General features: G+C 40.7%; 1 protein-coding gene across 5 annotated transcripts in view; it reads left to right on the forward strand.

Moving 5' to 3' along the window:
- The window catches only part of LOC126088613 (uncharacterized), a 511,853-nt gene that overhangs the window by 410,526 nt on the left and 83,090 nt on the right, over window positions 1-18,237 (forward strand). For all 5 annotated transcript variants that reach the window (XM_049906837.1, XM_049906839.1, XM_049906840.1 and 2 more), the window contains exon 6: window positions 7,029-7,250. In XM_049906837.1, the coding sequence (XP_049762794.1) occupies window positions 7,029-7,250 (222 nt within the window). The remainder of the gene's footprint in view (window positions 1-7,028; window positions 7,251-18,237) is intronic.

Raw genomic sequence — 18,237 nt, forward strand, 5'->3', positions numbered from 1 at the left:
CTTAAACATTTCAGTGTTTATATAAAGTCACAGGTTATGCAAAATGAAACGGCAAATTTATACGTTTTTGACTAGGTACATATACTGTGTAAGGTAAGTCACTGAAGGTTCTGGATGCAAGGCATCTTTTTTTTATGAAGTTCACTTGCACCATTATATCTTCAAACTGTGTTTGTAAAATTTTACTCTCGTAAAAGAAGGTCTCTTTCAATATCAAAGTTGTGCATCGTGGCTCAAACTACATAGTGTTGTATCTTGTGTGCCGAGCATAGCGCAAAAAAAAAACACCACAGAGTTCAAAAGCCATGTTTGTTATCTTGTGTTCATTTCCTTCCCCTGCAGCATAAACGATTGTCCACAGAGTAGCAACCTTGGCCCACAGATACTAGCTAATAATAGTGAACACTGGCGAACTGTCTGCGAATGCGTATCTGCTTGTGTTCGCTTCCATTCGTTCCAGTGTAAAAGGTGGCTTTATGGAAATTGTACGCGCAGACATTGTGCTTTCGGTTCGCCAATGTCGGCAGCGACCGGCCTCAAATTACTCGCGGCTCAAAGTTGACCGACTTCCGTTTTTATAGAAATCTACCGATTCACTCGCTCAGGAGATCGTGAATAAAGAGTATGAGAACGAAAGTTTTGGAACTGACAGTATTTTACGGGAAAAGAAGACTTTTTAAAATATTTACCAATTGTTTTTCGAACGACTGTTCGTCTCGCTACGATATACTTTATCGTGTAAATTTTTCGCGTGTATTTCGGCACTGGAGGTATTTCCTTGAAAATACCGCAAAATTTCGAGTACATACAGCGAGAAAAAATTTTATTTGTACAGCGTGTAAGCGTTGTTAGAGAGAGAGAGAGAGAGAGAGAGAGAGAGAGAGAGAGAATGGGGGGGGGGGGCATCAATTGTGTTACCAGACAACAATCAATGCATGTCTCCTCCGAATAGAATTTTCCTGTGGCACATTGTTGGATTAATCTCGCTCGATCCAAATGCGAGAACGGTAAGCACGAGCTTTGGATTCATCAGCCTTCTCGCTGATCTTAAGAATTAATTGCAAAGTTGTACAGAGTGAAGCTTTTCCGTAACACCATTTCCTTCCTGGAACTGCACTTCATTAGAATAATGTGCAGATTCTTTTTCGTTCTTGACGTATCTGTTCAAATTTCTAGAACAGCTAGAGAATAATATAGTGTCGCGGACGCCCTGAGAATCGATAAGTCGAGGACATTAGTCCAGGTACAAACAATCATTGACCCAAGAGTGTACAAGTGATATTTTTCTTTTATGCTTTTTTTGATGATGTTGCTCTTTGCTTTCTGTTGTTGTTCTAAAATATTATCGATTTCATGTTGCTGTGTGCTATGGAAAAAAATAATAAAGTATTTCTATTAACAAGCTTACGTGTCGAGGGTGTGATTTCGGCATCCTTTAAAGTGATGACCCCGACTTGGTAACGTCAGACAGGCAGGCAGTTAGATTGTCAACTGTTTCACGAACATATGCGTCTGTGTGATTGCAAGCATGTCAGGACTACAGGCTATCATCTCGCCAGTAACAGGGTCGTGGGGCGTATGCAGCGCCTGCTCGAAGGTGGTTTATATTGCTATTCAGAGTTATGGACAGGAGAAATTCCATTAGTTGTAATTGGGTTCAGAACCGTTCTTAGGAAAACTTAGGATGCTCCACCGCCCAGCAGGTGTATGGCGAAGCTTTAAAAATACTGGGTGAATTCTTTTCCCTCACACCTTCTCCAAGTTTATCGGTTGGGGAGTACATTGATTTTCTGCAAACCTTCCAAACGCACATGTGTTGTCTCCAACCTGTGAATCCTGTGCAGCACGTTACCAGGCTCCTCTATCACAAAGTCCTCTTTACATATCTTTGGGTTTGCGTGAGAGATGATGCAGTCAAACTACCACTTGCTTCTCAGTTTACTGTATACTGGCCCACCGAGTAATTGACAGGAATGACAAGACGTTCATTATTGATTGGAACGTGAATCAGGATGCAGTATCGCTGGATTATCTTAAGCCAGCTTACTCTGACAACAACCAGACAATCACGTTGTGTGGCTACAGGTGAGGATCTGCCCACGGACATTAGGGTCATTCAGATGTACGTTTCCAACTACTGCCTCCTGTACCGACTGTCTCAGAAGTTGTGCAGACACAATCCTGTGGAGTGGTGATCTGCATGTTTCTGCAGGTTCGCGGTGCACCAGGTTTTTTTACAAACAGTGCAGATGGTGAACTCCCCCAATAGTGATCAACATAAAGGAACTCTTGGAAGGTGTGGCTGAGCTACTGCTTTCCGGAATGATGGGAGGAGGGTGGGGGGCTGATGTGGCAGACGCTTTGAGAATTGATGAAGTTGAGGAATCGATAAAGTTGAGGACAGTCATCAAGGTACAAACAGTACTTGACCTAAGAGTATGCAAGTGATCTTTGTCCTTTATGCTGTTTTGATGATGATGACTTATGATCTCTGCTGTTGTTCTGATGTGTTATGGATTCCATGTTGATGTGTGGTGTGGAAAGACGTAATGAAGTGTTTGCATTAAGAAGAATATGCCATAAATGATGTAATTTCAGCATCCCCTAAAACAGGACTCATCAGTGATGTTACCTTCATTAAGGGGAGCCGGAGGTGCCTATGCCGCCCATGTTAAAATCACTAAGTTTGAGGAACATTTATGAATAAACTACCAAATAGAAAAATTTGAATTTTTTTTTACATATAGAGTGGTTTAGTATTGCAGTTATGACAGAGGGATTTTGGAGTATCTTTTCTAGTTTCCTTCCAATTATTTTTTTATTAATGACCCAAATTTTTTTACAAATAATTGTTTTATAATTAAACTGAAATGAAGCTACTGAACCTATTGCCAGATGGCTGTGTTACAATGTAAGTTTGACCACTAGGAGTGCTGTATAAAAATTTCATCTCTCTAGCTTGAGTTGATTTTGAGAAAATGTTCCTTATATTCGAAAAATTCTAATTTACGGGAAATGGCTATCAAAGTTTCTCAATACATTCCTGCACTATAGGATGGATTATCAGGGTCTTCTTCTTCATCCTCCAAAAGCTTCCTCTTCTGTCTTCTTTTCTGGCCTGTTGTTCCATTATACTTCATATGCCTTTCTCTTCTTTCTGCTCCTCTTATCCTTTCTCTGTCAATATTTCTTAGTGCTCGTACAGTGTTCACCCCAGCTGTAAATCCTAATGCCTTCAGAACTTCACACTTCACACTGTTCCCTTGGTTGTAGGTTGCTATTGCATCATAAATGCCAAAGTGCAGTGTTTTTATGCTTACAAACACCCTTTTAGGAGTCACTTTCCAAATCAAATTGTTTACGCTCTCATTAGGATTCTGCCTCTTTCTGTGTAGACATTAGTGTAACAATTCTGGCTGTGCTAAGTCATGAAAAATTGGTTTTATTGCATTTATCACAGCTGCTGGCAAACCATGTTTGTGATCATAGTCCTTTTTTGCATTATATTTGCACCAGGAATCTTTTGGGCACAGGCTGTGTTGAGGGTATTCATTGGAAGAGGCAGTATGAAGGAACAATGCCCACACTGCTTTTCGCATGTCACTAACATTACTAGTATTTTGCCTTATAGCATACCTATAATATCTCTGTAGACGTTCAATCACCTCATCAGTAAGCCTGCCTCTCCCTCCTATTGTCTTTCCATCACTGAGCTTACTTGAACCCAAAGTTTGTTTGAACCTTCGAAGCCGTGCACCCATACGCTTTTGCACACGCCCACTGCATTCCAACTTTTCAACTACAAATTCATTTCCATATGGTTTCAGTTCCTCTATAGTCTTGAAACCTTTGGAGTCACCATCCCGAAGGTAGTATTTGCTAAAAGATGTCACAGGGCTATGGCCGGCCATGTGTTGCTTAGCAGAAGAACGCACTGTTTCAGTAACTGTAGTATCGCAACTTGGTATTAGTGTTAATTTTCTTTTCCCTACGTTCTTCCTCTTCTTATATACACGGTTACTAAAACATTGCATCGTAACCAGAACAACGCTTTACACAAGAAGTATAATACTACCAACAACAGGTGCAACACTGAACTAATTCGAAACGGTAAACAGCAAAGAGACGATGTTCCGCGCTCTTAGCGCTTCATTTGTCACAGAAAACAATGTAGCCAACCCTTGCACACTCACTGTATGTGTATCATAAGGCGCTGTATGCGTAACAGGCCGAGAAAATCCCAAGCAGTTCACCAGGAAGTCACGAGAGGGTGTTAGATGCATTCAGCGGCCGCCCATTACCTCTGCAGGTGTGGGGGAAAATGGTAATAACTCCACTTCTAGGGCGAGTAGAACAATAATTCAAAGTTTACATTAAAGAGGAATGTTCCAATTAATTTTCGGTAGCAAAAAAAAAAAAAAAAAAAAAAAAAAAAAAATAAAAAAAATAAAAAAAAAAAAAATAGTAATTTCTTGGATTTGACCACCTCCGGCTCCCCTTAATTGGGAGCCAGTTACAATTAATTACACTAAATACATAATATGTGCACTGAAGACAGCTATTATTAATAATCAGTACATTTATTTAACAATATAGATAATGGATTTTGAACATTTGCATCATTGTCATAATGGACCCACCTGGGTGCAATCCAAGAAGAAATCAAATCCAAAACAAGTGATCTAAACCACTGAGTGCCACACAAGGCTAAATCACCAACTTCTAGGAAATCCAGCATCCATAGTTATTTAAAGAAAGATGACATGACACAGGGAAACAGCACAGCGGAGTGGTATCCCCATACTACTGAGAAATTTTGGTGAGATGCTGTCTTTAAGATAAGGAACTCACACAGAAGAATTATCATATTGTCAGCTAGTAACTATAGCAATTTGTCCTCTAGAAGCTAGCAAATGAGCAATATGGTGACTGGATGAGGTTCTGACTTACATTCAGTACAAGAGGAAGATAAAATTTCCATATTTCTTAGTGGTTTCCCCATTCATTTCAGGCCAAAGCCAGGATGACTCCTTCAGTGAGTCACTGCTAAATCCCTTCCCTTTTCTTGTACATTTGAGCAAATGCTTGTCACTGATGTCATTGTTGGTAGGACCTAAACTCCCACCTCTACAATGGTATGAGTGAAATATATGTAAATTTCTGGAAGAAGAAATAAAAACTTTGAGATTTGCCTGTGACATTGTAATTGTGTCAGAGATTGCAGATGACATGGAAGAGCAGTTGAATAGAATGTATAGTGTCTTGAAAAGAGAATATAAGATGAAATCACAAAAAGTAAAACAAGAGTAATAGAGTGTAGCTGAATTAAATCAGATGCTAGGGAATTAAATTAGGAAAAAAGACTCTAAAAGTAGTAGTTGAATTTTGCAATAGGGCTGCTAAATAACTTATGATGGCCAAATTACAGAGGATACAAAATGCAGAGTGGCAATAGCATGAAAAGAATTTCTGAAAAAGAGGAATTTGTTAACATGTAATATAAATTTATGTGTTAGAAAGTCTTTTCTGAAGGAATTTGTCTGGAGTGCAGCATTCTTAGATGGTGAAACATCGATTATAAGCATTTCAGATAACACAAGAATAAAAGCCTTTCAAATCCTGTACTATAGAAAAATGTTGAAGATTAGAGGGCAGATCGAATAACCATTGAGGAGGTGGTGCATTGAATTGGGGGAAAAAGAAATATGTGGCACAACTTGACTGAAAGAAGAAATCAGTTGATAGAGTACATACAGAGACAGCAAGGACTCATAAGTTTGGTAATGGAAGTTGTTATGCTGTGATGAAGAAGCTTGCACAGGATAGATTAGTATGGAGAGCTGCAGCAAAGCAGTCTTCAGACTGGACACAACGACAACACGAAGTAAATAGTCCTTTCACAGGAACCTTAATTGTTATGTAATCAGTAATATGCCTGCCAGAGCAACTACTATTAAACACTGTTTTACAGGAGCACAGGAAAGAGATGGGGGAGGGGGTGATGATGGCAGAGGCAATGCTTTAGCATACTTTTGGCCATTTGCTTACCTAGTAATTAGCTCCAAGCCAATCATGGTGGTTGATATTCATGGGTTTATGTGGGATGAGTAGAAATATTGAGCTAGAGATTCTTTTCCTCCTTCAGACCAAAGTGCCAAGTGCCCAACTTTCTTGAAAACCAGTGGACATGAATAGCAGAGGGTAAATAGCACCAAATGGCTTCTGAACTAAATATCCACAGTTGATGAATGGACCAAAACCTTTAGCATAACATACATGTACTCAACAGCAATTACAGGGAGAAATTTATGTTTTAACTTGGGGTACGGGCACCCAATCCATTGGTCAGGAACTGTGTGCCTCCATGCAGGTGAAAAATATTCATGGTCATGATTATCTGTACATTGCAGGTTTATTTCTATACGGGGTACAATCAAGTGCACCCAGAAGAGCCTGGAAGGCCACCAGCCAGTCTTAGTGGGTCAAGAGGTGCTCACCTTAGAAAACTAGCTATGTCTCACAATTTTGTACTTATATTGTAGTAAGAGTCAGGAAGGAAAGATGTCCCAGCTAGCTATGTGCTTGCACAAGAGAAGACTGATGACTTGGGTCAACACTTTTCAGTAGCTGCCAGCTCATTATTTCACCCCAAATTTTCAGCTTGACAGTACAGATTGTGCATAGGGGGTAGATTTGTTGTCTGCAGTTTGAGGAAGTGAACCTGAAGCAGTTACTCTTCTGTAGCATGTAGGTCCTTTTTCAATTACAGTTGCACCATAAAACATTTTAAAGAAAATTTTGAAATTTATGCTTACGAGGTAGACAAGCAGGGTGACATATATACACCCCTTCTACTTGACTGTCTATTGTTGATGATGAAAAATGTTTGTGGGTCACTACCAGGATTCAAACTAAAATTAGTTAAATAGAACATGACCACACCAGTGAATGTTAGGGACTCTATTATGGAGATGTAGGAGAAAAATTTGCAAATGTGCAATGAGTCAGAATTCCTGTGGAATCTACAGGCAAGGCGTGGAGGGAGGACTGCAGTGGGCGAGGCCGGAGCCTGCTGGGGAAGTGCCTGTGCGATCGGCTGTACCACGGGCTACGATGCCAGTACCGGGAAGAGTGCGAGACGTCTGCCGACTGTGGACCGCATGGAGCTTGCATTGACATCGGCGCTACCACACCACCCCGCAGGCAGTGCTACTGTGATGTCGGCTGGTTTGGTCCTGGGTGCAACAAGAGTGAGTAATTCAATTACACATAAATTTCATTTCTAAATTGAAAATGTATGGAACACCATGCAAATGAAAACCTGTTTGCTGGACCAGGACTCAGGTATTGATATTTTCCTTTTGCTAGCAGTGCTCTACCATCTGTCTCACTCAGGTGTGCCTAATAGCATGATTAAAGGAATCAGTTAGGCAGTATTTCCCTCCTGCTTTTCTATAGAGGTCTGTCTGTGTTGTGTACCTTGCTGGGCTAGCTATAGTTAATTGTAGTGTTCAGAATAAGTCTCTCAGTTTGCAGCAGAGGATTTCTGCCTAAGCCGTTCTCTGCCTTATGCTTTTTCCCAGGGATCCTGTTATAGAGAAGTGTGCAGGAGACTGTCCACAGAATTTGAAAACATGTAGAAGATAGATAGTGCTGCGTTAGAGCTTTGAGTCACTTCATAAGGCATGGTCAGATGGTCCAGCCGACTGAGATTATTCGATGAGAGATGAGTACCTTCGTTAAAGTCTCAATCTTGCATTTCATTATAACAAGTGTTTATTAGCAGGTATTGACCCCCAGTTGTGACAGTTGTGTTACTTTACGATCAGCATTTTCTTGCAACTCTGTGACTACCACTGTGTTCTTATTTTAAGAAGTTCATGACAAGCTACTGTCAGTATTTATTTTACGATTACTATTGTTTTTAGTTATCAGCCATCTTTGTGGCATCTGTATACAGCAAATAAGAGCATAAAACCAACAGAAATACGTAGTGTACAGTCAACTGAAATGTGAGGTTGTATAAACTAATACTTACAGAAAACCAAATATTAGTCACTTGTCATCTAAAACTTAATCATGGCAAGGCTACAATTACAACCTTGTATCTCATAAGAACTGCTGAACAAGAAAGTGAGACACCTCATTATTATGTTTATTTTACAGTGAAAAAGTGATTGTACATGCATCCATGGACATGAACTTGGTTCCTTTAGTGCAGAGTTCAGCTTTGGGAAGAGAAAGAAATCACATGGTGTTAAGTCAGGCAAATACAATGGATGTTCAATCACTGGAATGTTGTCTTTCACCAAAAACCTCTTCACAGACAACACATTATGTGCCGGCTCGTTGTTCTGATAAAGAATCCATGAGCGATTGTTCCACATCTGGTTTCTTTCATCGCATCCGTTCACTCTGATCTTCAGGCAACAAATCAATGCAGTTAAAAAAGGAAAAAAGCACCAAGCCTCCTCAACAGCATAGCAGAAGAAGACTTGTAACACTGCAGTGTAGATAACCCTTGAATATAGAAAAAAACAATCATCATGACTCTAAATTTTGATTGCTCATGTGCTTTTTCTTCTTCCTAGGGGATTGAGGCTCTTCCAATGCATGGATTGTTGCTTAGTCTCTGGATCATGTTGGAATATCCACGTTTCATCATGTAATTACTTTGCTGAGGTAAACAGCATCATTTTCAGTGTTTTTGGGAGTGTCAAGACAGCAGTCCACTTGGTGTTGCTTTTGTTCATTTGTGAGAATTCTTGATACCACTTTAGCACAAACCTTCATCATGTCCAGATCATTGTGAAAAATCTGTCTAACAGTTTCCTTATTGATGCAGGCAATTTCTGAAATTGCTCAAATGCTTAGGCAGCAGTCTTCTTGAACAATCCTACTGAGTTTCTCCATGTTCCCTTCAGTATTCAAAATGGAAGGACAGTTTGATTTTGAATCATCTGTGATACCTTCCCTACAGTCCTTGAACCTCTTAACCTGCTTAAAAACATGTGTATGAGATAGACATGTATCACCAGAAAACTCAACAAATCGTAAGTTTCTGTGGTGGACTTTCCAAGCTTTGTGAGGAATTTTATGTTAAGATGTTGTTCCATTTTAGAGCGTAGCATAATTCCGATGGAGCTCTGACACGCAACCCATTTCTAAGAAGGTTTACAGCCAGACTAACCACCACAGAGGCATGAAATTATGTATACGTGTCAGGAAGAGTCCCAATGTTATTCCCCCACTCTTCTCATTGTACTTGACAAAGTCGGAAATGGGCACAACAACCATTCTGGTTTCTTTATTGCCAATCCTCATAACATGCTTATATTGTACTAGAGATCATCCAGTATACTCACAATAGATGATCCATAACAAAGAGAAAATACTGTTGTGTGTTAGATGTGAAGACACAGTTACAACTGATTGTCAGATAAATTACAAACAAGTCAAAGAGTATCTGTATTATGAAATTTTCATTTTCATAATATTGTTTTTTGTTATTTTCATAATATTCATAATATTTTATTATTTTCATAATATTGTTACATTCCATCCTGGATTTTCCATTGTGCAAAGAGTATCAGGTCATACATAAGAAGTCTATGTTATGAGAAGTGTATATTATGAAGTGATCCAGTGCAGTGAGACCACATGCAATAGTGGTAAATTGCTGCAGCTTCATACAGTGAGTGTTAAAAATAAATGAATAATTTTGCATAAATTACCAAAGAAATTTAGCATATATATTTACAATCAGTGGACAGATTTCTTAAAAACATAGTTACATAAAAATTGAGTACACAAACAAAAATAATCTGCGCTAGCATCCTGCTCCTGCTTTGCATGGGTAGCATGAAGTACCTGTAGCCAGATGACTTGTCTGGTGTAATGGTAATGAATTATGTATATAAACCTTACAAATACACATGTTGGTGATAAATTTTATTAGCGGTCCATTACAGAGATGCAGCTTCTAGATACAACTGTACGAAAAGATTACAATCATTCTGAAAGGTGTATGGGATCCATTCATGATTATACATTAAGAACAATTTATGCAATCAACTTGTTTCAAACGTTAGAGACGGAATATTTTGTAAAGTTCAAATAATAAGAATATTTTATGTATAACGTGCTTATGCGTGGTATAAGTTTGAAGCATCCATCTGAAAAATCTGTTATGTCTACCAAGCATGACCATCTTGTCTCAGGAATCATCTCTGGATTTGTGTAAAATAACTGTCTCACAGCATTCCAAATGTACTATGTTGTTGTTGTTGTTGTTGTTGTTGTGGTCTTCAGTCCTGAGACTGGTTTGATGCAGCTCTCTTTGTTACTCTATCCTGTGCAAGCTTCTTCATCTCCCAGTACCTACTGCAGCCTACATCCTTCTGAATCTGCTTAGTGTATTCATCTCTTGGTCTCCCTCTACGATTTTTACCCTCCACGCTGCCCTCCAGTACTAAATTGGTGATCCCTTGATGCCTCAGAACATGTCCTACCAATCGATCCCTTCTTCTAGTCAAGTTGTGCCACAAACTCCTCCTCTCCCCAATTCTATTCAGTACCTCCTCATTAGTTATGTAATCTCCCCATATAATCTTCAGCATTCTTCCGTAGCACCACATTTCGAAAACTTCTATTCTCTTCTTGTCTAAACTATTTATCATCCACTTTTCACTTCCATACATGGCTACACTCCATACAAATACTTTCAGAAACGACTTCCTGACACTTAAATCTATACTCGATGTTAACTAATTTCTCCTCTTCAGAAAGGCTTTCCTTGCCATTGCCAGCCTACATTTTATATCCTCTCTACTTCGACCGTCATCAGTTATTTTGCTCCCCAAATAGCAAAACTCCTTTACTACTTTAAGTGTCTCATTTCCTAATCTAATTCCCTCAACATCACCCGACATAATTTGACTACATTCCATTATCCTCGTTTTGCTTTTGTTGATGTTCATCTTATATCCTCCTTTCAAGACACTGTCCATTCCGTTCAACTACTCTTCCAAGTCCTTTGCTGTCTCTGACAGAATTACAATGTCATCAGCAAACCTCAAAGTTTTTATTTCTTCTCCATGGATTTTAATACCTACTCCAAACTTTTCTTTTGTTTCCTTTACTGCCTGCTCAATATATAGATTGAATAGCATCAGGGAGAGGCTACAACCCTGTCTCACTCCCGTCCCAACCACTGCTTCCCTTTCCTGTCCCTTGACTCCAAATGTAATAACTTCATGATTAATCCAGTGTTCTCAATTTACAATATGTAATTCACCAATCTCAAATGACTTTTATCATGCACACAACTGCAGCACTGGTAAGACAAAATCTGGAATGGAAAATTTGAAAATGCATATGTGTGCATCATACAAATTACCTAGCTTACAGTGTGTAGTACTGTGTGAGGTAGTTATTGTTGACTCCTGTGTTACCGTGGTATAACTTCATTTCATTCTGTTTTACACTGTTTCTTAACCTGGTAGTAATTGTACATAATTGTTGCAGTTAGGATCTTTATTAAACAAAGATGACTTCAGTTTTGATTGTGAACAACATTTAAGCTGTCTGTATCTCTGTGCATGACTTATGCTTTCGCGAAAGTGTGAACCACAGGTTGAGTTGCTTACACTGTGGGATGGAGGTGGGTCTGGTTCTCCCTCTCTTCTTCCATTCTTTTGACATTTCCACATGTCCTAACCATTGTAGCTGCCTTTATTCTATCCTCTCCATAATACCATAATGAATCTGGGTCTTTTCTCTTACTTCCTCATTTCTGAAAATGTCGGGCAATTTTACCTGTTCTTTCAGTTGATTCATTTCTAAAGCTCTGAGTATCTTTTTATTTATTTCTGTGAGTTCTCAACACTCACTCTCATAATTTGTTATTGATTACATGATGAATCTGTATAATTGAATTTAACCTTTAAACTCAATTTTGAGGACCAAAGTACAGGTTTTAATTTTTGGGTAGCAACCTTTCCCTGCCTGAACTGTTGTTGAATATCTGTGTCACACCTTCCAACACACGATAGGCTATTACCTAGATACTTAAACTCTTACACACTTTAATTTGGTATCCGCCAATGTCCAGGTTACTTCCCTCCTCTCTGTAGCATAAATATTCTGTCTTCTCAAAATTAATTTTGAAACCCCACTTTTTATATTCTTCTAAGTACTTCTTATGCATGTAAGATACATCCTCTGCATCATTTGCTGCAACAGCCATATCATCAGCACAGAAAAGTATGTATGAACACTGGTTCCCTGCTTCAGTTGCTATACCCATGCACTTCGTACTCCGGTGATTCAGTGTCTTCTGCACATACATCTTAAAGAGTGTGGAAGACAGACAGCATCCTTGTTCCAGTCCTCTAGTCACTCAGAAGGCTTCTGTAGAAATTTCTTTCATCACTTTAATGACTTAGAGATTTGTGGTACTTATTACATAAGTTTTTGGCAATTTACTTGGCCAGAACACCTTGAACAATCTGTTTAGTGGCACTGAGTCATATGCATTTCCCAGATCTATGAAAATCAAATTTCTTTCCAATGTCTTCTCCATGACCTGACTTAGGCTAAAGATATAATCTCCACATGGCCTGTGTCTTCAAAAGGCTTTATTCTTCCTCTTCAGTTATAATCTTCTTCATTCTTGGTTTTAAAATCCCCCCTTACAGCCTGCTAATTGAACTTGGAGCAATTATGCCACAGTAATTGCTGTATGCATTCTCACTCCCTTTTTTATTTATGGGACTTAAATACATTAAGTTCCACTCTGCTGGAATTCCCTCCCCATATCACATATGTTTATTAAATAACTTGCTCAGATATTCATTCAGAATGCTTGGGGCATACTTCAGTAACTCTAATGGTACATTTACAGGTACTAGTAATTTACCCATTCTCATTTGTATTACTGCCTTCTGTACTTATTTAGCAGCTATTTTCTTTACCTCTTCACCATTCCGCTTCCCTTTCATCTTCCATATACTCTATCCTTGTTTCTGTTAGCAGGCCCTTAAAATGCTTCTCCCACTGTATCTGATAATCATCAGGTGCTCTCTTTCTTTTACCTCTTTTTCTTAGTCCTGAAACCATTTTCCATGCTGCTGCTACTTTTGTGCATCCCCTTGAAACAATTAACTTCCTCACATATTTCCTCTGAGATTTAATTTTTTTCCTTTGCGGATGTACTTTTTTACTTCTCTATTCATTTTAACTATCCTCTTTGTCACTTGTACTCAACCATTTATTTTAAACATCTTTATTAGGTCATTTTTTTGGGGGTGGGGTGGGGGGGGGGGCACAGGAGATACTGCTTCACCTTTGGTAACCTGGCCCTCCTGGAAGTGTCTGTGGAACAGGATTTACTGTACTGGCATCACATAATGGATATATTTTTTGACACACCAAGAAGGTGTGCCATCTGAACATGCTTCAGAAGGCCCAATGACATCGAATGACCACTGTTTTGCCTCAGCAACACGTGTCACTGTATGCAGATATGGAGCATTGTCAGTTTTATGATCAGAGCCACTGCTTCTCAGTTGAGTAGCTCTCAATTGGTCTTACAAGGGGTGAGTGCAACCCACTTGCTAACTGCACTTGGTAGACCCCGCTGGTCACTCATCTGAGTGATAGCCAAGCCTGACAGTGCTTAACTTCAGTGATCTGTCAGGAATCAGTGTTACCACACTGGCAAGGGTTTTGTCATATGATACTACCTGGAGACACGCTATCCTCATGCAGCTCCATGAATGGGGTTTTCGAGGGTGTCTTCCCACCTTTATGTGGTCCTTCCTATTGCCATGCTGCTTTAGGTACTGACTCAGTGACATCCTCTCTCATCAGCTTGAGCAGGAGAACAGTGTCCCTCAAGGCTGTGTTTTTGGTATGACTATCTTTATCATCACTATTAATAATATCAAATCAGTACTTAAATGTTCTGTCCAATGTTCTTTGTCTGTTGATGACTTCTCTGTCCGTCAAGTCATGCAACAAAAACTCGTTACTTGCAACTAACTCTTCGATGGTTGTACGAATGGGAGGAGAAGAGGGTTTTTAAATACTCAACTGAGAGGCCAGGGTGTGTTCTTTTTAACTGTTCTCATTCTGTTTCAAACGTTCCTAAACTGAGGATGAGGGGACACTGTCCTTAATTTTAAAGAAACAGTGAGATTTCTGGGTCTCACATTTGACTATAAATTTATATGGTTGCGACATCTTAGGAACCTGAAAAGACATTCCCTTGAATGTACACTCCTGGAAATTGAAATAAGAACACCGTGAATTCATTGTCCCAGGAAGGGGAAACTTTATTGACACATTCCTGGGGTCAGATACATCACATGATCACACTGACAGAACCACAGGCACATAGACACAGGCAACAGAGCATGCACAATGTCGGCACTAGTACAGTGTATATCCACCTTTCGCAGCAATGCAGGCTGCTATTCTCCCATGGAGACGATCGTAGAGATGCTGGATGTAGTCCTGTGGAACGGCTTGCCATGCCATTTCCACCTGGCGCCTCAGTTGGACCAGCGTTCGTGCTGGACGTGCAGACCGCGTGAGACGACGCTTCATCCAGTCCCAAACATGCTCAATGGGGGACAGATCCGGAGATCTTGCTGACCAGGGTAGTTGACTTACACCTTCTAGAGCACGTTGGGTGGCATGGGATACATGCGGACGTGCATTGTCCAGTTGGAACAGCAAGTTCCCTTGCCGGTCTAGGAATGGTAGAACGATGGGTTCGATGACGGTTTGGATGTACCGTGCACTATTCAGTGTCCCCTCGACGATCACCAGTGTAGGAGATCGCTCCCCACACCATGATGCCGGGTGTTGGCCCTGTGTGCCTCGGTCGTATGCAGTCCTGATTGTGGCGCTCACCTGCACGGCGCCAAACACGCATACGACCATCATTGGCACCAAGGCAGAAGCGACTCTCATCGCTGAAGACGACACGTCTCCATTCGTCCCTCCATTCACGCCTGTCGCGACACCACTGGAGGCGGACTGCACGATGTTGGGGCGTGAGCGGAAGACGGCCTAACGGTGTGCGGGACCGTAGCCCAGCTTCATGGAGACGGTTGCGAATGGTCCTTGCCGATACCCCAGGAGCAACAGTGTCCCTAATTTGCTGGGAAGTGGCGGTGCGGTCCCCTACGGCATTGTGTGGGATCCTACGGTCTTGGCGTGCATCTGTGCGTCGCTGCGGTCCGGTCCCAGGTCGACGGGCACGTGCACCTTCCGCCGACCACTGGCGACAACATCGATGTACTGTGGAGACCTCACGCCCCACGTGTTGAGCAATTCGGCGGTACGTCCACCCGGCCTCCCGCATGCCCACTATACGCCCTCGCTCAAAGTCCGTCAACTGCACATACGGTTCACGTCCACGATGTCGCGGCATGCTACCAGTGTTAAAGACTGCGATGGAGCTCCGTATGCCACGGCAAACTGGCTGACACTGACGGCGGCGGTGCACAAATGCTGCGCAGCTAGCGCCATACGACGGCCAACACCGCGGTTCCTGGTGTGTCCGCTGTGCCGTGCGTGTGATCATTGCTTGTACAGCCCTCTCGCAGTGTCCGGAGCAAGTATGGTGGGTCTGACACACCGGTGTCAATGTGTTCTTTTTTCCATTTCCAGGAGTGTATTTTGAAGGGTCTGAGTCAGAATTCATGGGGAGCAGACTGAATGTGTCTGACTAGTTTTGCTCCGGGTGATGTGGCCGAGCGGTTCTAGGCGCTTCAGTCTGGAACTGCGCGACTGCTACGGTCGCAGGTTTGAATCCTGCTTCGGGCATGGATGTGTGTGATGTCCTTAAGTTAGTTAGGTTTAAGTAGTTCTAAGTTCTAGGGGACTGATGACCTCAGATGTCAAGTCCCATAGTGCAGAGAGCCATTTTTTTTTTACTGGTTTTACAGAGCCTTCATGCAATCTTGGCTTGATTATGAGTGCATGGTTTGTGGATCTGTAACACCATCTTATTAAAAGATGTTGGATATGGTGTACATTGAAGGACTTAGGGCGGCTCCTGGGGCATTTAGAGCCAGCCCCATACTGACCCTCTGTGCTGAAGCTGCTGAGCCACTGCTTCATTTCAGGCAACAACTTCTCATCGTACGACAGACCTATAAATCAAGACCCACACCAAAAACACCTGTATTCCCCATCATTGCTTAAGTTTTTCATTATTGGCAACTAGCAGTGAGCCTTATGAGACTCATGTGAAGGATTGCCTTTTAGAGTTGGGTGTGTTTGATTTTAAAGTTTTACACCAAGGTTGGAGCAGATCACCTTGGCTTCTGCAGAGGCCCAGAATTATTTTAGATTAATTAATCACAAGAGAGACTGCATAGAGATGGGGATTTACTGCAGAGCTGCATGCTATGCTGGAGGCACTGGAGCAGACAAGGTGTTTATGGGGCAAATAGTTTCTCATCTGCTCTGATTTTCTTAGTGTCCTACAGTGTTTGCAGCACAAGTACTAAGCAAAGAAAATGGTCCAGTACATGACCAACTGTATGTCCTTTAACAATGGGGGAAGCAGGTATTATTCTGCCAGGTATTGGGGCATGTTGGACTTGGAAAAGTGTACAAGCAGACCAGACCACCAAGGAGACCTGCAGGGAACATTATATGATACAGTGTGCCATTCCCCTGCAGGCTGCCATTTCACTGCTGTGTCAGAGATCCATGCAATTAAGAGGAGTAATGGGCAGTAAGGGGCAATAAGTTGTGGTTGGTGAAGTCAGTGGTGTGAGCACAAAAGGACAGAATACTTGTCACTGAGTTGCTTGTCATTCGTAAATGTACTCCCATTGTTGATCAACAGTACTGAGAAGTTTGAACTGGCTGATGTTTGAAGATCCAAATTATCTCAAGGAGAAATGCTTGAGAAATTTTGGAAACCTAGTTTGAACTGGCTCACGTTTGAAGCTCCAAATTGTCTCATGGAAAAATGTTTGAAAAATTTTGGAAACCAATTTCCTCTTTGGAACATTACAGCATAAGGTAGCTACAAACATGGTATTCACATATAAATTTTGAATACAGGTTTACATTTGTCTGAGCATCAAGAGTGTTACAAAAGTAATTCTATTTTCCATGCTCCAGCTCATGAAGTGATTAAAAAACATTTCATGATAGTGTATATTGTATGTTCTGTACATATTATGTTCTGTGAAGAACGTATTTTGAGTGCCATTGTAAATATAAATTTATGTCTATGTTGTGAAAAATTTAACATTTTGGCTTTATGAAAGTAAATTAATTTTTTGGAATTTTTGTTAAGTACAATACTATTTACTGAAAACATTGAGCTTAGAGACATAGTAGAGCATTTTTTGCAATATGACAAGATAAATTCTCCCTGTAATACTTCTTCTGTGATAGTATCTTATATACATCAGAAATATATTTATTTATAACTTGCAAAATGTTTCTGGTATTATCAACCCATTAGCGCTACTAACCCATAACCATAACTTGCAGGTGCCGTGAAAAATGTTGAAAATTATAATAATGCTACAAGAGCAATAGATGTCACCCATAAAAAACTTTGCAGTAACATAGCTGTGCACCCTACACAAAAAGAAAAAGAATCCACTAACATGTTATAATAAATACTGGTAATACTGTATGAATTTTTGATGTCTGAAACGTAATTTCTGTAGTTTCAGTGCAAAAATAATAGGGTATATACCACCAAATTGCTACAGAAAAGTTCTTCCACTTCTAATTATAATACATACATCAAGAAAGGTTTTGCATCACCCCAGTTCCCAGAACTCCTGACGATAGGCATTGACTGTGGATATTGTATCACAGACACAGTTCCTTTGGCTGTTCAGAGATGTTACTAAACCCGCCCAAAGATGTAAACAACCGTGCATGAGCAGTGCCTATTAGACGGAGGGGGTCCTACAGGCGATCAGCTCCAGTCTTTCCAACAGGAAGGAGGTACACGGCTTGTGTTGTCTGTAGTTCAACCATGCCTAGACGGTAAATGTTGCGGTTTGATCGCGTCTGTATTGTTACTTTGTGCCAGGAAGGGCTCTGAATAAGAGAAGTGTTCAGGAGTCTCGAAGTGAAGCAAAGCGATGTTGTTTGGGTATAGAGGAGATACAGAGAGACAAGAACTGTTGATGACATGCCTCGCTCAGTCTGCCCAAGGGCTACTACTGCAATGGATGACTGCTA

Source organism: Schistocerca cancellata, chromosome 6 (assembly GCF_023864275.1).
Source record: "Schistocerca cancellata isolate TAMUIC-IGC-003103 chromosome 6, iqSchCanc2.1, whole genome shotgun sequence".
Classification (NCBI taxonomy): domain Eukaryota; kingdom Metazoa; phylum Arthropoda; class Insecta; order Orthoptera; family Acrididae; genus Schistocerca; species Schistocerca cancellata.